The 24,085-nt window shown below is 40.2% G+C and overlaps 1 protein-coding gene across 1 annotated transcript in view; it reads left to right on the forward strand.

Annotated features, from left to right (window-relative positions):
* DNAH11 (dynein axonemal heavy chain 11) overlaps window positions 1–24,085 on the forward strand; it is a 100,776-nt gene that overhangs the window by 26,461 nt on the left and 50,230 nt on the right. Inside the window, 9 exon segments of the mRNA XM_050708440.1 lie at window positions 2,302–2,395; window positions 2,845–3,083; window positions 7,205–7,398; window positions 9,488–9,517; window positions 9,519–9,648; window positions 12,358–12,481; window positions 13,273–13,389; window positions 17,618–17,647; window positions 20,599–20,776. Coding sequence (XP_050564397.1) covers window positions 2,302–2,395; window positions 2,845–3,083; window positions 7,205–7,398; window positions 9,488–9,517; window positions 9,519–9,648; window positions 12,358–12,481; window positions 13,273–13,389; window positions 17,618–17,647; window positions 20,599–20,776 — 1,136 coding nt within the window.

Consider the following 24,085-nt stretch of genomic DNA (forward strand, 5'->3'; position numbering starts at 1 on the left):
AGAAGAAGAAAGTGGAGAGGCTGTAGATAGTCTTGGAAGGAAAGTATTCTTCAGCTGCTCTTGGTGGAGCATCCCATGGATGGATGTGATGAGAACATACATCTTTGAGGTATAGAACCTGATTCCCTAAACTACAGCTTGACAAATGCTCATCTCATAATACCACCTATCTCTTCATCAACCTGTAAAGACAGCAGGCAAAATCTGCAGAAACTTTACAGTACTGGTTCAAATGAACAATTGCTCTTTCTCTGTAATGAGAAGAAAAACATACACAAAAAAAAAGCATGCTGAAGTTGATTTGGACAATTAAGGCTACTCCCCCCACCATCAAAAAAAAAAAAAAAAAAAGCAAACCAACAACTGCCAAAACAAAACAAAATCATTTGGAAATTAAAATATATTAATATATTAGTATCCTGTTCCCAGATACTGTGAAAAGAGGAAGTTTTCAATTTAAAATCAACCAATTAATGTTTGATTTTGTTCTGATACAGGATCTGTGTCATATAAATATTTACAGTTGCTGTTATAAATACAATTGGCTTCTTCTTGTTACTGTACAAGCATGTCACTTATGTTCTATGTTTTCTTCATGCCACATGTAAAGAAAATATTGTCTGTTGAGTAAAGGAAAGAAGTGATCAACAATAAAAAAAAAAAAGTTACATACAGATATGTCAGTGTAATGTCAAAAGGAGGTGGACAGAGTGGCAGGCTATATGCTTACAAACAATGATACTTCAGTATTAGGAGGCTGAGTGTATCTGCTCTGTGTTGTTCTTTGACACGTTCAGGTTGGTCTCACACACACATATACACCATCCTTAAAATACCCATAAATTTTTGTTTCATAGAGGACTCTTTTCACTGTCACAGGTCCTGTAAGGAGGATGGTTGGACCAGTTGATCTTGGAGGTCTTTTCCAACTTTGATGATTCTGTGATCTCAGTAGGGTTGTGACCAACTGTGACCAATAGCATCCATACAGTTCTTGCTCTTTTAATGTATGTTCAATTGGATTGTATAAGCATTTTATTAGGTAATATTTCATCTCATGAAAGAACAATAACAGGTTTCAGCTGAATATTTTGTTACGGAACAAGGCATAAAGAGAAAAAAGGAAGCAACTGCTCAAATCTAAAGCATCTCCAGCTCAGTGATATGAACTGGGTCTAATTTAGTGCTGTGCAAAGCTTGTGTGTTGTAGTGCCTTTGTTTTCTTGCCAGAGTTATATGCTGTTAGAGCCTGTAATCTTTTTATTTCTCAAAAAATTTTCAAACTTTCATTCTTAACGGTTACCACTGCTAAAACTATTCATGCTTCTCTGTTTTGAATTGTTTCTTTTGAAAGAAAACATAAAATTAAAAAACTATATTTTATAAAGCAATTCAAATTAGAGGAAGAGTTGACCTCGCCACTTAAGAATTCTAGACATAACCATCTGACAATTCTAAAATAGAGCAGAATTTAATTGAGTTTTGTTGTACACATACAGGAAAAAAAATGCAATTCTTTGAGAAAGAGATGCATTTAAATATGGAATTGTGGGAAGGATTTATTGATTTGGTAGGGAATGCCTGCATTACTTATAAATTTTCCTCTTATTGTTGTTTTTTTGTTGTTTATTGTTTGTTGTTGTTGTTGTTGTTTGCTTGTTTTTGTTTGAGCTGCTTGGCATCCTTCAGTTGTATGCTGATTTCTAAAGAAACAAGGCTGTCAACAGATTTGGGCAATTGGAACTCAAAATTGCCTGATACTGAAAACCCATTTTAAAAGTAGGCGACTTTTATTTTTAAAATTTACCTAGATCTATGCAGTATCATTTGGAGAGCCAGAAATAGTATTTATTGTATTATACAGCAAAACAGGAATGATCTTTTAAGCTACCTTTTTTAATATATAATGGTTTCTCTGAAATGTGCTTGGTTCCAATTGTTTTACACAGCTCTAAGAGACTTTCTTCATTCATGTGAAGATGATCTTTGCCATTTTTTTCATAGTGAAATCTGCTAATTTTATCTGTTATCTACCATGGCTGCACTCTCAAACTGATTTGAACCTCCATATTTTGCATTAGCAGCTGGGGGGGGGGGAGGGGGCAAGGGGAGTTGCTTGTTTGGTTTTGTTTTTAAAGTTTTTAAATGACCATCCTAATTTGATACTTCCACGGCCATTTGTATTCCAGAGTTTCCTGTAGGGCAGTAATGTTGGCTCTTCTACTGAGGGTAAGCCTGAAAAATGTACAGTATTTTGGCTCTAACGTTAATCAAGCTACATTTTCTCTCAGACATGATAAGCAGAAGCTAACTATTAAAGAAGTATGTAATTGTCAATATATTGCCTGTATGAATCCAACTACTGGGAGCTTCACAATCTACCCTAAGCTCCAGGTATGATTTTAAGTGTCATAACAATTCTGCGTTTATTATTTAATACATGAGATAATTATCATTTACCCTATCACTGTAATAGGTAGGAAACTAATGGGGATAGGAGAAAACATATCTATAGTTTAGCACAGGTTTCAAATCCTGCTCTTCCTATAGCTAAACAGAAAGAGAGAGAGAAGCCATGTGTATGATGATACTGAGAATCCACTGAATTTTATAGCAATTGCAGTCTCATGAAATTCACCTGGCAGATGTGCCCTTGGGGCTCTGAGCCAGACATGCAACTGCTGTGGAACTGCACCAAGGATGAGGCTAGAAATAAGGTATGTCCTGTGACACGCAGGTGACTGTGTTTTCACCAGGCTGTATTGTCATTTAACACTCCATTGACTCTTATCTGCTGTCTTGTGATAAGGAATCATTCTGTCTTTTTCCCTTTTCATTTTCAATGACATTTTGCAGTATTTGCTTTGAACTTCCTTTCCTCGGATTCCCTGACTACTATCTATAGCAAGCTAGTTTGTTTCCACTTCCAGCAGCATGCTTTCAGTCCACCAGTACTGAAGAATATTCCAGCCATCACACAAGTAGCCACACGGCTTCACAAGGCAGTGATTCAAAACTTCTCACCAACTGCTGTTAAATTTCACTATGTCTTTAACCTGAGAGACCTCCCCAATGTCTTACAGGTCTGTATCATGGTTTTTTTTTTTTTACTTGAAGACTTTCTATTATTGCTGTCCTTTATTATTTAATGAGATAAATCCCTGTGGACCAATCTGAAGAACGGATGCTCTTTGTACAACGATAGTGCATGCCCTGAGGTGATTATGCTCAAGTAGACAGAAAACTAAGATAGAAAAGATATTTAATGAAAGTAGAGTAACGGTTTGCAAATTTTGTTATGCTTATTATTTTGACAAGAGAAGGTCAAAATCTGTTCCAAGGGAAGAGCAACTTTCTGGAGACTAGACTCCCCCAGAATAGTTTCCTTGTCTGCCCACCCCATGGACAGAGTGAACAAGGGGTCATGGATTTGTCAGGTTTCCTGATAACATTGCCCATTGCCCTGTATAACACATTCTCAGTTTGCATGAGGAGCTAGGGCATCTCCATCATACCTGAACCCATACTGGCATGAGATTTCTTAAGGAAAGAATTCTGGGTAACGGTTTAACGGTTTTGAAGGTGCTAATTTGTTCACTAAGAACTGTGTTTTGTTTGTCTGGGGGGGGGGGGGGGGGGGGGCGTGGTGTTGCAAAATGGGGCTAGTGAACACATAAGATCCATAAGATCCTGGCAGTATGTGTCCTGTACTGCACCAGGTTGTCAGACCATGACTGACCTCGTGCCAGCCCATGGAGAGCAGGCATTTGTTTTAACTATACTTTTGCAGACTCAGCTGGCTGAAGAACTTGCTAATTTACAGAGATGTTCTGGTTCATTTTAAAGGCTGTATAGTTTCAAGCGTAACACGTTAGATATCTAGTCAGTAGGGTTAATGTCTTTAAGGAAAGAATCTGACTGATATTTAAACTGGTGGAAAACAAAGACTATAATTTCCTTCATAAAATGACGATGGATGCTATGCACAGGCATTTTGAGGTATGTGTGAGTAGCTTGAAAATGTTTTGCCTAATGCCAATGAATCGAAAACTGGGTAGAGAAAGCTCTTATTTACTGAAACTGTAAGTAGCAGTAGCATGCTATCTTTTCATTCTCAGCCCCCATTGTAAGCATCTTCTTTACCAAGGAAAAGCAGGTGTCAGAGAAAGTGATAAGGAGAAACCAAGGAAGCTTTCCCCTTGAGAAGATTGGTTTTAGTCTTTGCAGAGGTGGTAATTTCTTGCCTTGACTGTAATGTCAAATACCTCTGTTGCGGTGTTTTTAGCAACTTAAAGCAAACACCTGAGCCTTTGCTAGGATGGGGATGTAGCAACATGTCTGTGGACATGATTCTTCATGTCCTTCATTATGTATGGAGAAATAAATTGTAGTCTTTATTTTCTCAGTTTCCAAATTCTGTACTTCCAACCACAAGAATATACTTCTGTTTTTCCTGACTTATTGTTCCTTCTGTTTTATTTTTCCTTCCTTGAATAATTTAACCTGAGTGTTAACTGTATGCGTACGTGTGTATATGTATGTATATGTGTATGTATATGGGACCGGATGGGATCCACCCGAGGGTACTGAGAGAACTGGCAGAGGAGCTGGCCAAGCTGCTTTCCATCATTTATTGGCAGTCCTGGCTATCAGGAGAGGTCCCAGTCAACTGGCGGCTAGCAAATGTGACACCCATCTACAAGAAGGGCCGGAGGGTAGACCCGGGGAACTATAGGCCTGTTAGTTTGACCTCAGTGCAAGGGAAGCTCTTGGAGCAGATTGTCTTGAATGTCGTCACGCGGCACTTGCAGGGCAACCCAGGCGATCAGGCCCAGTCAGCATGGGTTTATGAAAGGTAGGTCCTGCTTGACAAACCTGATCTCCTACTATGACCAAGTGACGTGCTTGGTGGATGAGGGGAAGGCTGTGGATGTGATCTGCCTTGACTTCAGTAAGGCTTTTGACACCGTTTCCCACAACATTCTCCTCAAGAAACTGACTGCTCGTGGCTTGGACTGGCGTACGCTTCGTTGGGTTAAAAACTGGCTGGATGGCCGGGCCCAAAGAGTTGTGGTGAATGGAGTCAAATCCAGTTGGAGGCCGGTCACTAGTGGAGTCCCCCAGGGCTCAGTGCTGGGTCTGGTCCTCTTTAATATCTTTATCGATGACCTAGACGAGGAGATCGAGTGCACCCTCAGTAAGTTTGCAGATGACACCAAGTTAGGTGCGTGTGTCGATCTGCTCGAGGGAAGGAAGGCTCTGCAGGAGGATCTGGATAGGCTGGACCGATGGGCTGAGGTCAAGTGTATGAAGTTCAACAAGGCCAAGTGCCGGGTCCTGCACCTGGGGCGCAACAACCCCAAGCAGCGCTACAGGCTGGGAGATGAGTGGTTGGAAAGCTGCCTGGCAGAGAAGGACCTGGGAATACTGGTTGATAGGCAGCTGAATATGAGCCAGCAGTGTGCTCAGGTGGCCAAGAAGGCCAACAGCATCCTGGCTTGTATAAGAAGCAGTGTGGCCAGCAGGTCTAGGGAGGTGATTGTCCCACTGTACTCGACTCTGGTGAGGCCGCACCTCGAGCACTGTGTTCAGTTTTGGGCCCCTCGCTACAAGAAGGACATGGAGGTGCTCGAGAGAGTCCAGAGAAGGGTGACGAGGCTGGTGTGGGGTCTGGAGAACAAGTCTTATGAGGAGCGGCTGAGGGAGCTGGGGTTGTTTAGCCTGGAGAAGAGGAGGCTCAGGGGAGACCTCATCGCTCTCTATAGGTACCTTAAAGGAGGCTGTAGAGGGGTGGGGGTTGGTCTATTCTCCCACGTGCCTGGTGGCAGGACGAGGGGGAATGGGCTAAAGTTGCGCCAGGGGAGGTTTAGGTTGGGTATTAGGAAGAACTTCTTTACTGAAAGGGTTGTTAGGCATTGGAATGGACTGCCCAGGGAAGTGGTTGAGTCGCCATCCCTGGAGGTCTTTAAAAGACGTTTAGATGTAGTCCTTAGTGATATGGTTTAGTGGAGGTCTTGTTAGTGTTAGGACAGAGGTTGGACTAGATGATCTTGGAGGTCTCTTCCAACCTAGACAATTCTGTGATTCTGTATATATATAAAAGGAATTAAGTTATTTTTCAATTAATTTTAAACTACATTCTCCTTTGGGCATCAGAGTACATCAGTAAAATGCATGTGCTTTTTGAACCGTAAGCATTGTTGGTAATCCAAAAAAAAGTATCTGTATTTAGAATTAAACTATAAGAGAGAATGCACTGTAAATTTCAAGACATACATAAAATAGGTATACAGGTTTCATTTTGGTATTTCTGCTCCATGTGGATGAGGCATAATACAACTATCCGGTTTTCAGAGTGGAAACACTGCAGATATAAGCTGGGATACAAGTATGTTTCTTTGCCTTGATGTTCTCAGTTAAGCCTTGTAATGTATGCCTTTTTTCCTTAACTTGTCATACATAATGAAATACAGTACTTCTCAGTATTGTTCATTTTATCAGACATGGCAGAAGGAAGACAAAATAGTGTCACGTATTATACAGTAGTTATGGCATATATAGTTTCTTCTGGAATTAGTGCATGTTGGTGCCAATACCAAGTGAGGACCATGTTACTGTTTCTACATGCCCTTCAAAAACTTTTCACTTCAAAGCATGCTCGTTTTGCACCAGACAAAGCAGCAGAAACATGAACTAAAATAAACATATTGAATTCACGTGTTTGACTTAAAAAAAAAAAAAAAAAAAAAGTTTTTCTTGACAGTTTGGAATAAGGGGGGGCAATATTTGAATTTATTCAATAAAAAGGGAAACTGAAAAACATCAGCTTTGTTTACTGACACTTTTTTCTTCCTTTCTATTTTCCATTTGCCAGTGAAAAAGGAGTGAAAGAGAGAGAACAAGTATATAAATGACATCAAAATAGAAAAATTAAAATATTTGGTAGTCTGTGGACCTAGATTGAGCAGCGACTTCCTGTCACAAACTTAGTTTTAAATAGTTTAGACATGAACAGTTAAAGGCATAGACAGCTTTGCTAACAGTTGCTTGAAGCCTGGCTGTTTGGAGGCACTGTGTGAGTGCACTGATAGTGCATGGGTATGTCGATCACTACATTACCAGACTACTCTTTCAGAAAACATTTTTGTGCTATGTTTTGAGCAATTTTTAACTCTTTTTTTTTTTTCCTCTCACTTTGTGGTAGAATGTGGAAGACCAAGCACTGCTGCAACTTCTGTTCATCTATTGCCATTTTGCAAACAGCAGAGCAGCCCCTTGCTACAAACCAGTGAAGGGATGGGAAGTACTAAGGAATGTACTTAAGGAGTTCCTAGAAAGCTACAATGAAATGCATGCTTTGATGAACCTAGACTTATTTGAGGGTAGCATGCAGCATGTGCAAGTAGAGTACCTATAAAATTTCCTGTGGGGAGCAAGTAATTAATGATGATTCTACTAATGTTTGCATGAAATCATTGCATTTTCTCTTTAGAGATGGTTGCAGTGCTGACTCATAACACTCTTAATGCAAGGGTTATGGGAGGACATCATGCAGCAATACTTCTGCTAAACATAGTATATTGGTGCTGCTATGGAAAAGTAGATTGTGGCTCTGTGGTTAAAGCTAAGCTCCATTTTGTTTGTTTAAGCAGAGATTCATCCTTTTTTTGTGCTGCACAGATATTAACAACACTTACTCTCCAAGTTTGAAAAGATAATCGATAATTCTGTAGTCTGCTTTATTAGTTAATGAAGTAATTGGCCTTTAGAAGAAAAGTAATATTTATCTTTTATGTCCAAGAAAGGGAAAATGCTTTTAAAATTAGATTAATTCAAAATAAGAACAAGAAAATACCTTAAACATATAGATATTGAATGATACCACTGCATGGCAGGCCTTAAGTTGCCTAGCCTTGTGTGTTTTAGATCTAATCCAGCCCAAACTTCCAAGTGTGATCATATTTTTTTTTCACCTGTAGATTTTTTCATATGCATTCTTACCTTATATCAATTTAATGTACTTTTTCTCATGTTGGGTAATATCTTAATGTCACCATGGCCCAAAATAGCAGTTTCTGTTTCTGAAAAGTTCAAAAGTACATTTGCTTTGTTTTCCTGTGCTGAAGAAAAACAGCCTATTTTCAGGAGATGAAGTGAAGATTTTGCTGAATCGGTGAGTCACAGACATCATTATTGCTCCTTGTCATTATTTATAAACCTTCTTCAACATATTCAGTCTTTCTAGTTATATGTATTATCAATGATTTCCAGAAAGAGAGAGAGGCCCATGCTGGCAGAGCTTAGTTTTGTTAAAACATTTTCTATTATTTGCAGTGACAAATAATTTAACATGGAAGCTTTTCTTATTGAGTTGGACTAGAATTTCAATGTCATTGTTGTTTTCACTTTGCACATATTCAGGCGGAAACTATATAAGAGAAGGCGCTCTTGACAAAGCAGTCTATTGTAGTAGTTTCTATCCAAGAGGATTAACAAAGAGATTAAATTACAAAGATAATCGTATGGATCTTTCATAGGGACTGTAGATCTTGTTCTGACGATTTAGAGGTTGATGTGATAATCATCAGCAGTTCAGACAGAAGCCTTCTCAGGTATCACCAGTTTTGCTCGCAAATGTTGGTAAGCCATTATCTTCTTCTCTGAAGTCTAGTGACCGAGGGTAGTATCCCAGTTTGGCAAATGAAGTGGCACGGTACATTAGCTTTACAGTTTGGCAGTCCCCAAAGAGTAAATGTGAAATTAAATCCTGTAAAGTTGTGGTGTTTTTTTCCCCCACCTTTTATCATTTATTTTCATGGTTCCATTGTGAAATAATGAGTAAGGCTGACAAGATTCTACCATGAGGTCAGAGAGGATTGGCTTCCAGTAATATTTGGGTTGAACAGGTTTCTACCTCCCTATTAGGTTCATCAAGATTAGGTACATTGTTTTTGTATTTATTTATTTACAATTTTTCTTTTTTTTTTGGGGGGGGGGGGGGCAGAATTATTTTTTTCAGGGCATGAGATATTAAGAGAACGAGGAGGTTGATATCCAGCCCCTTCCCCATCCCCCCCCCAGTGGAATTCTCATGTGTTCCTAGGACCCAGCTAACCAACCCTTCAAGTTAACTAGGTTTTTATTCTGAAGATAACTAATTTTTTATCCTGAAGCAAGTCAGCATCTGTCAGGATCTTGGAATGATGCTTTAGAGCAGCTCAGTGTAAAGAATGAGCTGCCAGACAGCTCTGGTCATTGTAAACCACTACAGTTACCTTCAACATTTGACCAAGGAAAGCATCTCTTTCTGCTTGCTCGCATATTGGAAAGAAACTGAATGCTGACATGAACATAACGTACCTTTGGGTGTCAGGAGCACATTGGCACAAAAGTGAACACATTAAGTTCAATGTGCTAAAAAGAAGTTGAGAAAGTTTGCAGCTAGGGTTGCTGAAGTCTACGTTATGTTACTACTTTTTGTCACCAGCTGCCAGACTGGTCATATTCTGGAAGTCCCTGGGTTACGTACTTCTGGTTGGAGTAGGTGGTAGTGGTAAACAAAGCCTGCCAAGGCTGGCAGCATACATCTACTCCATGGAGATCTTCCAAATCACACTGAAGAAAGACTATGAAATCCAGGACCTGAGGGTAAACTGATAGATATTATTTGAGTCTGTTGAGAGTTAACTACTTCAAGAATGTGTTGCTTTGTTATTGCACATGCTTGATAAAATCACAGGCGAGGCAGTATAGTTCACAGTAACAAACCCTGTGGTTCACGTGGTTTTCAGCTGTACCTCTTATTTTCTTTATCTCTGAAAAATGGGGTGGTCAAAGGATATCTTGGGAAAAATGGGGTGGTCAAAGGATATCTTGGTGTCTGTTTATGCGTTTCACAGAAATTTGGTAGTTTCTTCACTTCCTCCAAGACAGATACATCACACACTACCAAGATGTGTTTGAAATTCTGGTAGTTAAAGTTAACTGCTTGCTACAAATTTTTGCACATGTATTGATTTAGTGAATAAAACTGCTATGGGTGAACACAGGGCAAAATTTTGTCCTTGTTGCATGTGAATCATTTAATCAGTGAAACTGCTCATGCAAAGATAAGGAAGGTTAGTAGAATGAGGTGCTTTATCGGGCTTATAGGCCTCAGGGCTTTGCAAGGCTGAGCCTTATCTATGTGAGCAAACATGGAAGGAGCAAAATGTTTTCTTCCTCTTCACTCAACGTGTACAACAATCAATGCTTCTAAATCTCAGACAAGGCTGAATGAGGATATGATTATGGCTAAATTTTGTGCTTGGCAGTCTCCCCAGATGCTATATGTTAGCCTTGCAGCCTGAGACATCAGCTTTCAGAGAGGGGCGGTATGCATTGTTCTGTTTTGGCAAAGTGGTGACTACTCTTCAGTATCTTACATGGTCTCTCAAGTGTGCCCTCTTTCCCAGGGCAAATGATATGCAGTGCAAGGTGTAGGCACAAGTCATCACTCCACCTGTGCTGTTTCTGAGTGGGAAACTTATAATACTCTGCTAAAAAAAAAAAAAAAAAAAAAAAACAAGGATTTGCTGTCTGCTAGGTCATGTGGCAATATGTTCATATCAGTCAGCATTGACCTTATTCTTTATTTCAAATGTAATTACACTCCATCACAACTGATGGCAGGCCCAGCATGGGCTCATGAAAGGCAAATCCTGCCTGACCAACCTCATTTCCTTCTATGACCAGGTAACCAACCTGCTGGATGAGGAAAAGGCTGTTGATGTAGTATACCTAGACTTCAGCCAAGCCTTTGTCACGGTCTCCCACAGTATTCTCCTGGAGAAGCTGGCAGCTCATGGCTTGGATAGGTGCACTCATTGCTGGGTTAAAAACTATCTGGACGGCCAGGCCTAGAGAGCAGTGGTGAATGGAGTGAAATCCAGCTGGTGACCAGTCACCTGTGGTGTTTCCCAGGGGTCGGTGTTGGGGCCCATCCTCTTTAATATCTTTATTGATGACTTGGATGAGGGAATTGAGTGCACCCTCAGTAAGTCTGTAGATGACACCAAGTTGGGGGGGAAGTGTCAATCTGCTGGAGGGTAGGAAGGCCCTGTAGAGGGACCTGGACAGGTTGGGTCGATGGGCAGAGGCCAACAGGATGAGATTCAACATGGCTAAGTGCTGGGTCCTGCACTTTGACCACAACAACCCCATGCAGCACTACAGGCTTGGGGCAGAGTGGCTGGAAAGCTGTGCAAAGGAAAAGGATCTCGGGGTGCTGACTGATGCTCGGCTGAACATGAGCTGGCAGTGTGCCCAGGTGGCCAAGAAGGCCAACGGCATCATGGCTTGTGTCAGGAATAGCGTAGCCAGCAGGACCAGGGAGGTGATCGTCCCCCTGTACTCTGCTCTGGTGAGGCTGCACCTTGAGTACTGTGTTCAGCTTTGGGCCCCTCACTTCAAGAAAGACATCAAGGCTCTGGAGCGTGTCCAGAGAAGGGCTACAAAGCTGGTGAAGGGCCTGGAACACAAGTCCTGTGAGGAGTGGCTGAGGGAGCTGGGGTTGTTTAGTCTGGAGAAGAGGAGGCTCTGGGGAGACCTTATGGCTCTCTACAACTACCTGAAAGGAAGGCGTGGGGAGCTGGGGGTCGGCCTCTTCTCACACACAACCAGTGATAGGACTAGACGGAATGGCCTCAAGTTGTGCCAGGGGAGGTTTAGGTTGGAAATGAGGAGACATTTCTTCTCAGAAGGAGCAGTCAGGCATTGGACTGGGTTGCCCAAGGAAGTGGTGGCGTCACCGTCCCTGGGGTGTTTAAGGAAAGGTTGGACGTGGTGCTTAGGGACATGGTTTATTGGGTGATATTGGTGGTAGGGGGACATTTGGACCAGGTGACCATGGAGATCTTTTCCAGCCTTTGATTATATGTTTGTACAGCTGCTAGCACAATGGTCCCATGTCCCTCTCTGGAGCACCAATGTGTTTTGACAGAAAAAGTAGCAGCTCACTGCTCAGCCTTTAAGTAAATTTATTTAGGAGAGCTTTCTCATTTAAAAAAAAAAAAAAAAGACTCATGACAGTAGGGCTGCAATATCCATTTTTAGAATATTCATGGGAGGATTTCCTTCATTAGTGGCCTGTTCTTATCTTCACCACTTGGTCATGTCAAAACCTCAATGCTTGTTAGTAGATACAGAGGACAGAGGCAAGCTGCCTTTCACTTTGGATGTTATGCAGCAAATTACCAATATGTAAACAAACTGAAAAAAGGAAGAAGTCAGCAATGCGTTGCCATTCACTAACATGCATTTCACGCTTTCTCTGTATCGTTTTAACAGAACATGAATGATTGCTTACTTTCCTTACAGGTAGATCTTGCCAGTTTGTGCATCAAGACTGGTGCCAAGAACATGCCCACAGTGTTTTTGCTGACAGATGCCCAGGTTCCAGATGAACGCTTTCTTGTGCTGATTAATGATTTGTTGGCATCAGGTGATTAGACCAACACATTTCTTGAAAGATCTTCTCCAAAGACAAATGATCTGTGGTTTCACTGAACTTTGAAGGGATTATTTCTTTCAGGTATTTGTAAGGGAAACCTTTAGAGAAGCCAAATCAACCCAGCCAGCTTGAGCATTGAGTCTAACCTGCCTAAGAGAATATAGCCCGCTGAGGAGACAAATTGCTAAGGCTTACCACGCATAAGTGCATTGATTTGGGGGAGATGGGAATCTCTCTCACTTAATATCATGTTTTCTTTGGTATGATTTCACTGACTTCAAGCAATTTCCTTGTGACTGTATGGGTGTAACAGACAGTAACGCAGTTTCACCCATCTTTTGAAAATAAGAGAATCTGGATTCTGAATGTGAGGATGTGGAGAAAGGAAGAAATGCTATACAGTTGAAGACCATCTTGAAGGGTTTTAACTGCTATTTATTTTTTTTGCAAGCAAACTGGAAAACATTTTTCTAACAGCCTGAAGGGGGGGAGGGGGGGGGGAAGAACCACTATTCTGTGGGTTACACCATTAGAAGGTGAATTTCCTATCGGCAAGTATTTTTGCCTTTTTGAAGCAATGCTATTTCTTCTCCCTTAAAAAAGATTTGTTCTCTTTAGGTGAAAAGGTAAGGGAACAGGAAGGAAACTGTTTTGTTACTTGATCTATTATCATAACATATCTGTAGTTGTGTTGCAACCCCTTCAAGCTAAATACCATGTAGATTATTTCTCTGGGTGTATTGTGTAAGGCTTCTCCTAACTTCCCCTTTGTCTTTTCATAGGAGAGGTTCCAAATCTGTTCAGTGATGAAGATGTGGAGGGTGTAATTGCAGGAGGTCGAAAAGTCCCAGACGTGGGATTGACAGACACCAAAGAAAACTGCTGGAGGTACTTCTTGGGTACTTCTTGTTGAACTTCATTAGGTTAAAGCGGTTATTGTGAGGTTAAAGTGGTTATAATATACCACTTTTTCCCTCTTTTTTTTTTCTCCTGCTCATCTTCTCTTTTTTTCTTTCTTGCTTCAGTTTTGCTGATGTTCCCTCTTGTGCCTAATTTTGTTCCCATCACCTCTATCCCTCCACAAATTTATTTTAAGTTATAGACCTTAAAAGCCAGTGGAGAATTGTCTAGTGTGACATATTCTGTCTGACTTATTCATACTGTTTTTACCTTTCTGGACTTCAGTGACAAGATCAATAGCAGTGCTTACCCTAAGTATATCTGTTTCTAGTCAGTACTATTTGTCTATGTTTCATGACCATTGCACTTGTGTACATTTTTAAAGAAAGGAATGGAAAAATATGGTGTCTAATATCTCTTCATTTTCTTCTTCCCCGTTTTTTTCCCTTTGTGTTTTCCTTACCCCCCCCTACATTTTTTCTCTTTGTTTTTCTTTTTAAGAGCTTTTTGAAAGCCAGCTTTCAAATGCCTTTTACCTTGCAACCATTTCACCAGTCCACCCACTGTGCAAATTAGCACTTTTGGAAGCAAGAACAGGAGATATCTATTCATATTGTAAGGAAGCAAAGTAGACACATTATAGTACTAAAGGAGACATAAATTTCATGAGTTAACGCACTGGCAGACATCTGTATGGACTTTTAGTTAGCGCTGGATGACCTCCTGCCTCCTACTTTCCCTGGGTTTGAAGAGTAAAAGACCAGTAAAACATGAAAGGGAACAAAATGGGAGAATTTAGTTTCAGAATGTTGAACCTTAGTGAAGTGATATAGTCTCATTTTCCCATTTCATTTAAAAAAAAAAAATCAGGATCCTGTGCTAATCCACACAGAACCCAGCTCAAGAATCCAAACTATACAATGCTATACAATGCCATTCTTTGGACCATCATACCTCTTTGGTTTTGTGTTGTTTTTGTTTGATTGTTTTCAGTCTAGAAGTTACAATCAATTCTGATATTAACATACTGCGAACATGCCATTTATGTAGGTGTAAATTTACGTCAGTGTAAGTTGGAAGCATGTCAGTTGAAGACAGTAGATTGCACTATTAGAAAACATGGGTTCACAGCTGAAGTGTGTGCAGGGATGTATATGCACCTGAGGATTTCAAAAGCTTTGGTGATGAACGATGAAATAAATTAAAAATATGAATACTCCTTAGGCAAACACTACTGATGGCTAAACACTGTAAGTGGTAATGTACTGACAGAGCTAAGGTATGCCATTGCATAGGCTAACAAGTTTCTAAGGCTCACAGTTTGCTGGAGGTCCACTTTTTTTAATATGCCACATCTCTGTGCAGTAACCACTCTTGAATACTCTGCAAGTTACTATAATTTCTTAGAAAGAAAGGCAAGGATGAAATGCTTGAAAGAGCAAACTTACCATAAAGTTTACATTTAAAAAGTATGTTTCTATAGGCCATGTGAGCTCCAAGGTGTTTAGGCCTGGTCCCAGTTTGGGGAAAAAGTTGAAAGGTTGCCAAAAACAAACAAATTACAAAATCAGATGGACTTCAAAGGACAGCAAGGATTAGCTGTTCTTGCCTCGTATCCATGCCCTTGAGAAATAGTTGCTTCTTCAGGTCTTTACTTTTCTGAGTTCTACATTTCTTAATAGTTCTCTTGGTTTCCTCAGTGCTCTTAAACTTTATTACACATTATAAAGCCCTACATATTATGTGGCTTTTTTTTCTAACTGAGTCTCAGTTATTCAATCTCTGTGTAGCCAGTTTTCTTCATGAGCTGCTGATCTCTGCTACAAATGTTTTCTCCCCTTTCTTGAACAGGTTTCCTCATTGACTGTTTTTCTCGCTTTTCTAAGTTTATGGTCTCTCAATTCTGGCTGCTGTGAAGTCCCAGCAATAAGAACTAATTATTCTCCTGTTTGGGGGGAATGCCATTTCTCCAGTGCCTTTCCAATACTCAAACTGGACTGAACTACTTTAGCCATCACATCCTTATCACGTTCTCCTCCTTGCATAGTCCTCTTAGTATTTAGCTGGGTCCATATTTTCTAACGGACTCAGCAGTCCAACATTTTCATGCTTCAGCCAGAATTAATATAAAACATAGGCAGGTTCCCTGCATCGCATCACCACAGGTAATCTTGTAGTGTAATTAGTAATGTTATCACTAATACCTTTCTTTTAAATCATTATCTTCATTTCCAAATCCTCTTTCATCAGGGTATGTTAGTTTTTTCTTGTGGTCTGTTTCGCAACTGACAATATCTTTCATCTGTGAAGCAGAGAGGCACTTGTGCAGCCCCAACATGGCCTGGCTTTTGGCCAGCTGTCACAGTTGTTTCTTCAAGGGGATAAATGCCTATCAACTTGAATGTTTTAATTCCAGCCAGAGTTACACGTTTTTAGGGATTCTGGTTCTGTGTTAGACTAATATTAGCCCAGACAAGATTATTTTTGTCTGATTCATGGGGAAGTAAACGTACAAGAGATGGTGTGTGATGGGAAGAGATCGATCCCACCTCCCAGATAATTTCTGAAGTTACGAACCAGTTGCCACCAAGGAGGCAGGTGGACCAGGGAGAGGCAGATGCAGCTACTGCTTCCCCAGCAAATGAAGGCTCAGTTATGCTGTTAGACAGCTGAGAGCCTATTCAGAGTTCGTAAGTTCTGTAGCACAAAAAGCAGCTTCTCCTGTAATTGGCAAGCTCTTATGAAGTTCCTGTTTCTCCATGAAAAGCTCCAAGCTTTACTTATTTATTTGGATGTTGGCCTTTACATCTTGAGTGCTGTGGAGAACTGATTTTTAAGGATATATCTATGTTAGTAAATTTGAAGTCCATTTTGTGATGCTGAAGACTAGTGTCATGACATGGCTGGCATCCATGTGACATAGCTTTTCCCTTGCTCTGCTCACAAAATGGCAGTGTCATTGCAGAGCCAGCTAGGGGTGATTCCTGGTCTATACAGCTCTTTCCTCCTGCCACAGCACCACGTAGTTTCCCAGGGAACAAAACCATGCAAGTGAGTGTGCTGACACTTAAATGGGATGGGCTCTATCAGATCAATGGTCAAGCCTGTGCTGTGGCTCTCTTTAGTTCGTTAGTATTAAGATACTGTATAAGTATTAAGATCTGTCCTGCTTTGTTTGAAGCACTAAATGAACCTAGAGAGCTCACATATCTGAGAACAACAGGAAGAGGCTGAGCTGAGAAGTAACATAGTGACATCTGTAGTACTCCATCCACACTGATTGTCTTTGTTATACAATTGTGCCAATTTAAATCTTAAAAATGTCATATGAAAGACTTGTGTTGTACCTTTCAATCCATGTTTCTTTCAAAGAAAGGAATGGATTTACCTTGGAGAACTTCATAAGCCTTTCTATTACTGTATGAGATACTCACTGTAATTTTTATATCTTGGTCGTCTGCATGAAAATGATTCACTTGTTATGTTTACCAGCTTTTGCTAGATACTTCATCCATTTTTCTCCTGTCTGCCTTCACTCATCAGTCTGTTTACACCCTGTTCCTTACTTGTTTGTTATGGAAGTGTTGAGAGCCTGTGGTAATCCACATGAGCTCTAGTGCTGGATAAGCATGAGATTAGAATAAATATTAGAACATACTACTATAATGTACTCTAAAACTTTCAAATTTTTTTTTGGTGGGGTGGCCAAGATCAAGGAGCAAACAGATGGATTCTGGGTATGATTTACTAAATCTGACATTTAGAGACTAGCAGAAAGTTAGTAAGCAATCCTGAAATGCCACTATTATCTTCTCAAGGATCCGCAGTGTATTTAACTTAATGCAGCTCCTTATAGATACTAGATCTTTTAAATCATTCCCATCAAATGACATTAGAGAAAGTACCTTCTCCCCTAAAGCTCAACGTAAGACTGATGTAAATAGAGCAGGAATAATAGTCATTCATACAAACAATTGTGTTTAATATTTAGGAAGCATAAAATGTTACATAAAGCACAAAATTAAGGAAAATGCTAAATACTGATTGCTGTTTGGCAAACAGCCCCAAACTTTGATTTGGACTCTTCTTGCAGCCCAATACTTAGAGGGTTAAGTCCAAATATGAGCAAAGTGAGCAGTGTAGGAGGGTGGAAAAGATAACTTCCAGCATGTCTGTGTGTTTTGCAGCTTTGAAGGTGTGATAGACTGTTTGGCACCGCTGCTACAGCAAGGGCACTTGTAAGAAGAACATTAAAGGGTGGACAGATATCTCTAGGCTCTCCACTACTGTTGCTACTGTATCAAGGGTGGTATGCAGATCTGAGAAGGTGGCTGCTAGAGGAATCAGAGGAGAAAATGAGGTGCCCCAAACATGAACATTTTTCACTATGTTTCTGATAACATAACTGAATTTAGAATTTTATCAGAAATTGAGGTGACATGAATGAGAATGTCTAATCAAAAGGTTTATGGTGTAACAGAGAAGAAACTCCAGAAAGTTCAAAGATATTTCTAGTGTATTTGAGAATCCTGAAACAGACCTAGAAGATTCTTCATCTATATTACTTCTCTAACTCAGAGTTTTGGGGTGGAGACAATTTATTCTTGCATCTTTTTGATTACTTCTTCCTTGTTTGTCTCTCTCTCTGATCAGCATGATAAGATCTTGCTGTAAGTTCCAAGATCTTTCTGTGGTCTTTCTAAAATTCTATCACAGATTTCATTACTTTGCTAGAATGGACTTCTGTGTGGATATTTCTGCCATTTGCTTCTCTTGAATACGTTCAAAGTAGATGAAATCTTCTCTGTACCTCTGACCACCTTACTGATCAGGTGGCTGGTCTTTGTATTGTCCCTGGACAACCCAGACTCCATTTTCTTTTTGCATGAGCATAGACCAGAGGTTATATTTCTGCTGAGACTCTAGAAGACAGCATTGGACATTCTTCTTTCAAATGTGAGAATGTGCACTGATGCTTGTAATTCTTGTCAAAGGCCACAATTGATTTTAAACCATTGGTTTCTCTTGCTGACACACTCTCAAATACATTCTAGGCAATGTGCAAATCACCTGTGGTTAGAATTTTAGGCTCACCTGAGAGAGGTATTTTTTCTCTGACAATAAACTAGATCAGTAGGGGGATTCAAAACTCTGTTTTAACTTGAGATATTCTTCCACATCTGGTTTTATGAGACAGATTAAAAATGTACTGTGAGATGTTGTAGCTATGGGAAGCTGGTAAGCATGTTGAAAATAGACTAGTGAATACCCTCCATTTAGAAACATAAAGAATTAAATGGATTTAAAAAGTGGAACATGCAGTTAGCTCACAGTGCAGTGGGGCTGTAACTTATTTAATGCTTATGGTTCACCCATCAGTAAAGATTTCAGTGAATTCTTCTCTATTTTATGCCCCATGTAATTTTCATCTGTATCATTTCTCTTCCAGTCTGCCACAACATGGAAGTCCATCATTACTTCTCTTTGCCTTTCTTGCTTCTTCCTCATACCCTTTTTCAGCTTTCTATCTCTTCTTTCTCTTAAGATTGTTTCTCACTTCTGCCTTTCCTGCTTCCACTGTGATTCCCAACAGAAATAGACCATTTCTGTTTTTCTTGCTGTTACGCTTCTGAAAATGGTGTCATTGATCTGAAGCTTTCAATAATCTCAAAACTCATTTTATGCTGCTATGAGAAAAAAAGTTTCTCTGAGATACAGACTGACCAGTGCTTGTGACCAAAGACCACTTCTTAATTGATTTTTCTAAAAGGAGTGGAAATAACAATGCAGATTGCCTATGGTACAGCATAAAATCCAAGCCTTGCAAAGTTATACATACCCTAGGAAACATTTTTCTGTCTGAGGGGGTTTCTGAATAATGGTAAAAGATTTTCGTGTTTTGACTCAGCTCTACTGAAACTTAATCATCTTTGCTCATAGCCAAAACTTAATTGCAGAAATTATCTGGTGTTTTCTAGTGCAGAGATGCATTTTAAAAACTACAGGATAGTAGCAAATCTTTTCCATTTTCTTTCAAGAATGCATAGAAGCTTTTTCCGCTGTTACTCTATACTCACCACTTTTTCTCTCTGACTGCTTTAAAACCCATTGAGATATTGTCTCAGGTCAACCTCCTCCTTTTTTCCTTCTTTTCTTTCAACTCTCTGCACTTCTGTCTTTTTCATCTGGCTTAGCTTTCTTCCAGATAGTTTTCTCTTAACATGTAATGTCACTTACAGATTACTCCAGAGGTGGAAAAAAAAAAAAAAAACACTTCCTTAGTGTGCCCAACAAGACTGTCCTGCCTCTTGTGGTTGTTGGGGTAGTGATAATCTGTTCTGATACCATTTAGATATTTTGTGTTGAAATGAACAATATCAATGCTGTATGATTTGATTTGAGAAGTCCTGTACAGAAAGAACAAAAAAAAAAACTCATTTCATGGTATTCAGTGTATAAGACATTAGTCCTATACACTTCAGTGTTAAGACAGAACAGTCCAGACCCATCTTAACAGCTTGATGTCTGTCATTTTGCTAATTAACCAAAAACAAACACAATGGCCAAAACATGTGCTAACTGCAGTAAGTAGATCCACAGATAACAACTAAGAGACTGGAATAATCCTTTTTAAATGTGAATTGCCTTGGATAAGCCAAATACAGATTTAGTCTTCTCTGACTATTTTAGCCTCATTTGGGCATCCCTTTCCCCTTTTGTAAAAAATGGCTCCTAAACATGCACATAGAAACCAAGATCCTAATCTCATTTTCTTTACATTCTTTTAATGGAGTTGCAGTGTGTGTTAGAATGGCTGGAAGTGGCTTGAATAGGTTTAGGAACCCAAGAGCTGGCTTTGCGTCAGAGGGACTATCTGAATGCGTGCCTTCTGGCTGTCTGCGTGCCAGTGCAAGCGTGTGGCTGCATTCCTACTTACAGACATCAAACTGAGCGACTATCCCCACGTGGAGGGACGGGGCAGAAACGGTAAGTATGCAGTGTACGTACAGTGGAAAAGGAGTAAATACCTATTTGCCCAAGGTAAAATGCTAGCTGACTGAATTTATTAGCTGCCAAATTGGTTCGGAGCCTCAGCTGCGAGCTGGCTCGCACTGGCGCGGGGCCATGGTTCACTGCGTGCCTTTCTTTGAAGGCCTCCACTCGCCGTGTAATTCCTTTCTCCCTCTCTTCCTCCCTCCTCCCTGCAGATCATTCTGTGTTTCTTCCCAGCGGATGCATGCTGAGAGCCCCAGCTCGGAAGTTCCCAGCCATCATGAGCTGCCTGGCTATTGACTGGCTTCAGCCGTGGCTGCAGGAGGCCCTGCGCTCCATCCACAGGAGGCTCATTGAGGAACCAAAGGGGTCGAGGTACAGAGCCTCCAGCTTGTCAGCCTTATAAGAAAGCAACAGAGATCATTGAAAGATCAATAACTGAATAAGCAGGAAGAAAAAAAAAATACAATGCTTTCTTTTCACCCCTTTTTGCATACCTGTTGTCCTCAATTTTGTCCAAGCTCACCCTGCTGGAAGCTGCATTTTTGGGGCATGTCACTGTTCCGGTCCTTCAGAGGAATTTAGAGAGGTCTCACAGGCAAAGAAGTGAGTGGAAAAAGAAAAGAGCATTGTAATTTATAGCACACTCGTCTTTGCAGAATCGTTTAGTTCTAGAATGTTTAGGATCTTCATAGGTTGAGAATATATTTAACCCTTCCCAACATAGTAAAATATATATACTAGTGCTGTACCAATGAGGCTCCAATTTTGCAATGCACAGTCCAGGCTACCTAAAGCAAGGCTGCAAGTTTTCCTTCAGTTCAGCAACCAAGCAGGTGAAAATTTCCCCTGGAACCACACGACAAATGCATTTAGAGCTTTAATATCTGGGTACTTACTCCCTCGTTGCTCCTGATCAGTCTGGAGTGTGACTTTTTGTGAGGGGGGGGAAATTAAAATAATAATAATAATAATAATAAAAAGCCTGCAGGTGTCTGGGCAGGCAAGTGCTGCGGGCCAGGGGCAGAGGCTGCTCCGCGGCGTGCTGGTGCCTCCTATAGGACTGCAAGGGAAGCAGAGGGCTGTGCTAAGCCTGCTCGTTTGTGTTCTCCGCCAGCACCTCCTGCTTTATTTTAGCAGCTTACAGAAAATTTGAAGTGTGAGTAGAAGAGCTATTTGCTGTCCGGTGCGCTATGTGGGGTTTTTGCCCTTTTTTTTTATTTTAATATGATACCAATCTGCATATTCCCATTTATTTCTAAAGAAACTGCTAAGACAATGTGGAGAAAAAAAGGAAATAGATTTTTTTTTTTCTGATCATTAACTAATTATATTTTGCTCCTTTGAAAATACATCTGGTCATCAGAATTTAGGCTTTTAATACTGAAACTTTTTTTTTTAATAGTTAAGGACTATATTTCTATATAATTCCAGTTCTTTAGGAAAGAATTCACTGATGTCAGCAACCATTTATGAGTCTCTTTTGCACATAGGTGCTAATTGTTCCCAGTAGATATCTTTCCTGTTCAGTTCCCAGCAAGTGAAATAAATGGCAGGTAATGAAACAACATGATGCTGTATTGCCCCTGAGTGAAGATTTCTGTGTCATCAACATACATGGTGCAGTACGTGGTGCCTGAGTCATGCCTGCGTGTGCAGCCAAATAGAAAAGCAGCAAAGAGAGCAGAATGTAAAAAAGTATTAGGAGGAGACAGGAAGAATTGGAAAGATGGAAAAAGTGAACCCAGAGCACAGAGGTCATAAGGAGGTGTGGAAATAAGAGACGCTATGACAACGCTATAAGAGAAGAGGCTCAACTGGAGGAGAAGAGGATCAAAACTGAACTAGGAAGGTGAGAGAGGTGTACAGTAGATAGAGGATGAATAAATGGGAAATGAAGGGAGAATGGTCACAGGAAGGTAGGTAGTAAAGGGAGCAGGTTCAGGAGCGTTGCAGAGGTATTAGGCTATCAGAGTAAGAGGAGCAGGATGGCAAAGGACCACCCCAACGTACAGGGAATATTGGCTGCAGACTGCCATCTCTGGTCTGTCAGAGATTTATAGCAGGCGGCCTCCTTTTCTGGGCCCTGGTGCTGCTGTGTTGATACAGTTTCTCTTGCTCCATTTCAGATATCTCAGGAATTTTGTTTGTTCCTAGTATAAAAATTGTTAGCAACAACTCATGTGTGCCTGAAACATACTATAACTGTGCTGCCCATTATGAAGAGCAGTGCAAGATCAGTAATTATCTTGGCATAATTGACACCTAGCTCTTAATTATCCTGTTTCAGTATTAAAAAAAATAAAAATAAAAAATAGTAATTGTTATATTTTTTTTTACTGTATAATTATATTTCATATTATTTTTAATTACGGTAGCTTGATGTTAAGCTAATGATTTTTTTTCCTCCTAAATGTTCTATACAGATATGTCACTACCTGATGAGGGTGTGGGAAATATCTGGGTTTAAACGCTAAGGGAAAACCAGGAAAAAATCAAGGTGATTGTGAGAATTGGGAAGGAAGTCTGGCATTCTCCGTCTCTGTATTTTCAAATCAAGTCCAGGTACTTTTCTGGAAGATACAGACTATCTGGGGAAGGAGGCTGCAGACTGAGCTTAGCAGGGAGATGGTGAGCTGCTCTGAAGGATGGTGTGAAAGTCCTGTCTGCCTTGCATGAAAGTATCTGGACAGAAAGAGGTGGTGATCCTACCTAGTTCTGGTGCCAGCTGAAGCTTCCCGGAACATAGGTCCCGTGCTCTCCTTTTCACTCAGGACACTGGCCAAATTGTGGGTTAAGAGGTAGTCAGTTCAGAGATGGTTGGAGGGAAATGGAGAGTATTAAAAATTTAATTGATTTGGATGTCTTCAGTTTCCTTCAGAGAAAATAAAGGAAAAGAGCCCTCTTCTGTTTCAGTACTCAAACTGCTGAACTTACATGTAAAAAGAGCACAAGCAAAGAACACTGCATCAATACTGAAATACATATACTGAGCTTAATGAACTTACATACCTCATTTGGTATAGAACATGATCTAATGTATTTTAACATAAATATTTCATCTCTGTATTCAACATGACATAGTCTCCCTTATTCAGCTACTTTCACATATCAGCACTGAGTACAGAATAAAAGAACCAGAATTATTTAATCAATCCCTTTTAAAATAAATTCAGTGTACATCTCTGCTATATGCTCTGAATGTATATTTTGCTGCTGCTGTCTTGCGTGCTGTTTTTTCGTGCTTTAGCACTAAACATCACATACTATTAAGCATACCAAGGATAAATTAATTATATTCTTAGTGTATCATACTCCAAAGTGTTTTACAACATGTGATATGGGAAAGAAGTCTGAAACAACTTTTTCCCTTCTCCCCTTGCCTTTTATACTTTTCCCCATACACACATATACTTCACAGTTTTCTCATCTTTTTGAAGCTGGATTGGTGTTACTCCCAGGCTTGATAATGGCCTGCAGGATGCATTCAAGCTCAGGGATGCTGGTCTTTCTTGATTTATCATGATTTGATTTGGTAAGGACAGATTTACATCTTTAGGAAAAAAATGGAGGACGACGCAGGCAAAACTCCTGTCTAAGCTCTCTTAGAAACTTCAAATTTTCACTTTTGCACGCTTAAAGTCAGTCAGGCAAGGCCTAGAATAGCGAGATTGTATATGAATGAACAGGCATCACCCTTAT

The sequence above is a fragment of the Cygnus atratus genome, chromosome 2, assembly GCF_013377495.2.
Source record: "Cygnus atratus isolate AKBS03 ecotype Queensland, Australia chromosome 2, CAtr_DNAZoo_HiC_assembly, whole genome shotgun sequence".
Lineage (NCBI taxonomy): Eukaryota > Metazoa > Chordata > Aves > Anseriformes > Anatidae > Cygnus > Cygnus atratus.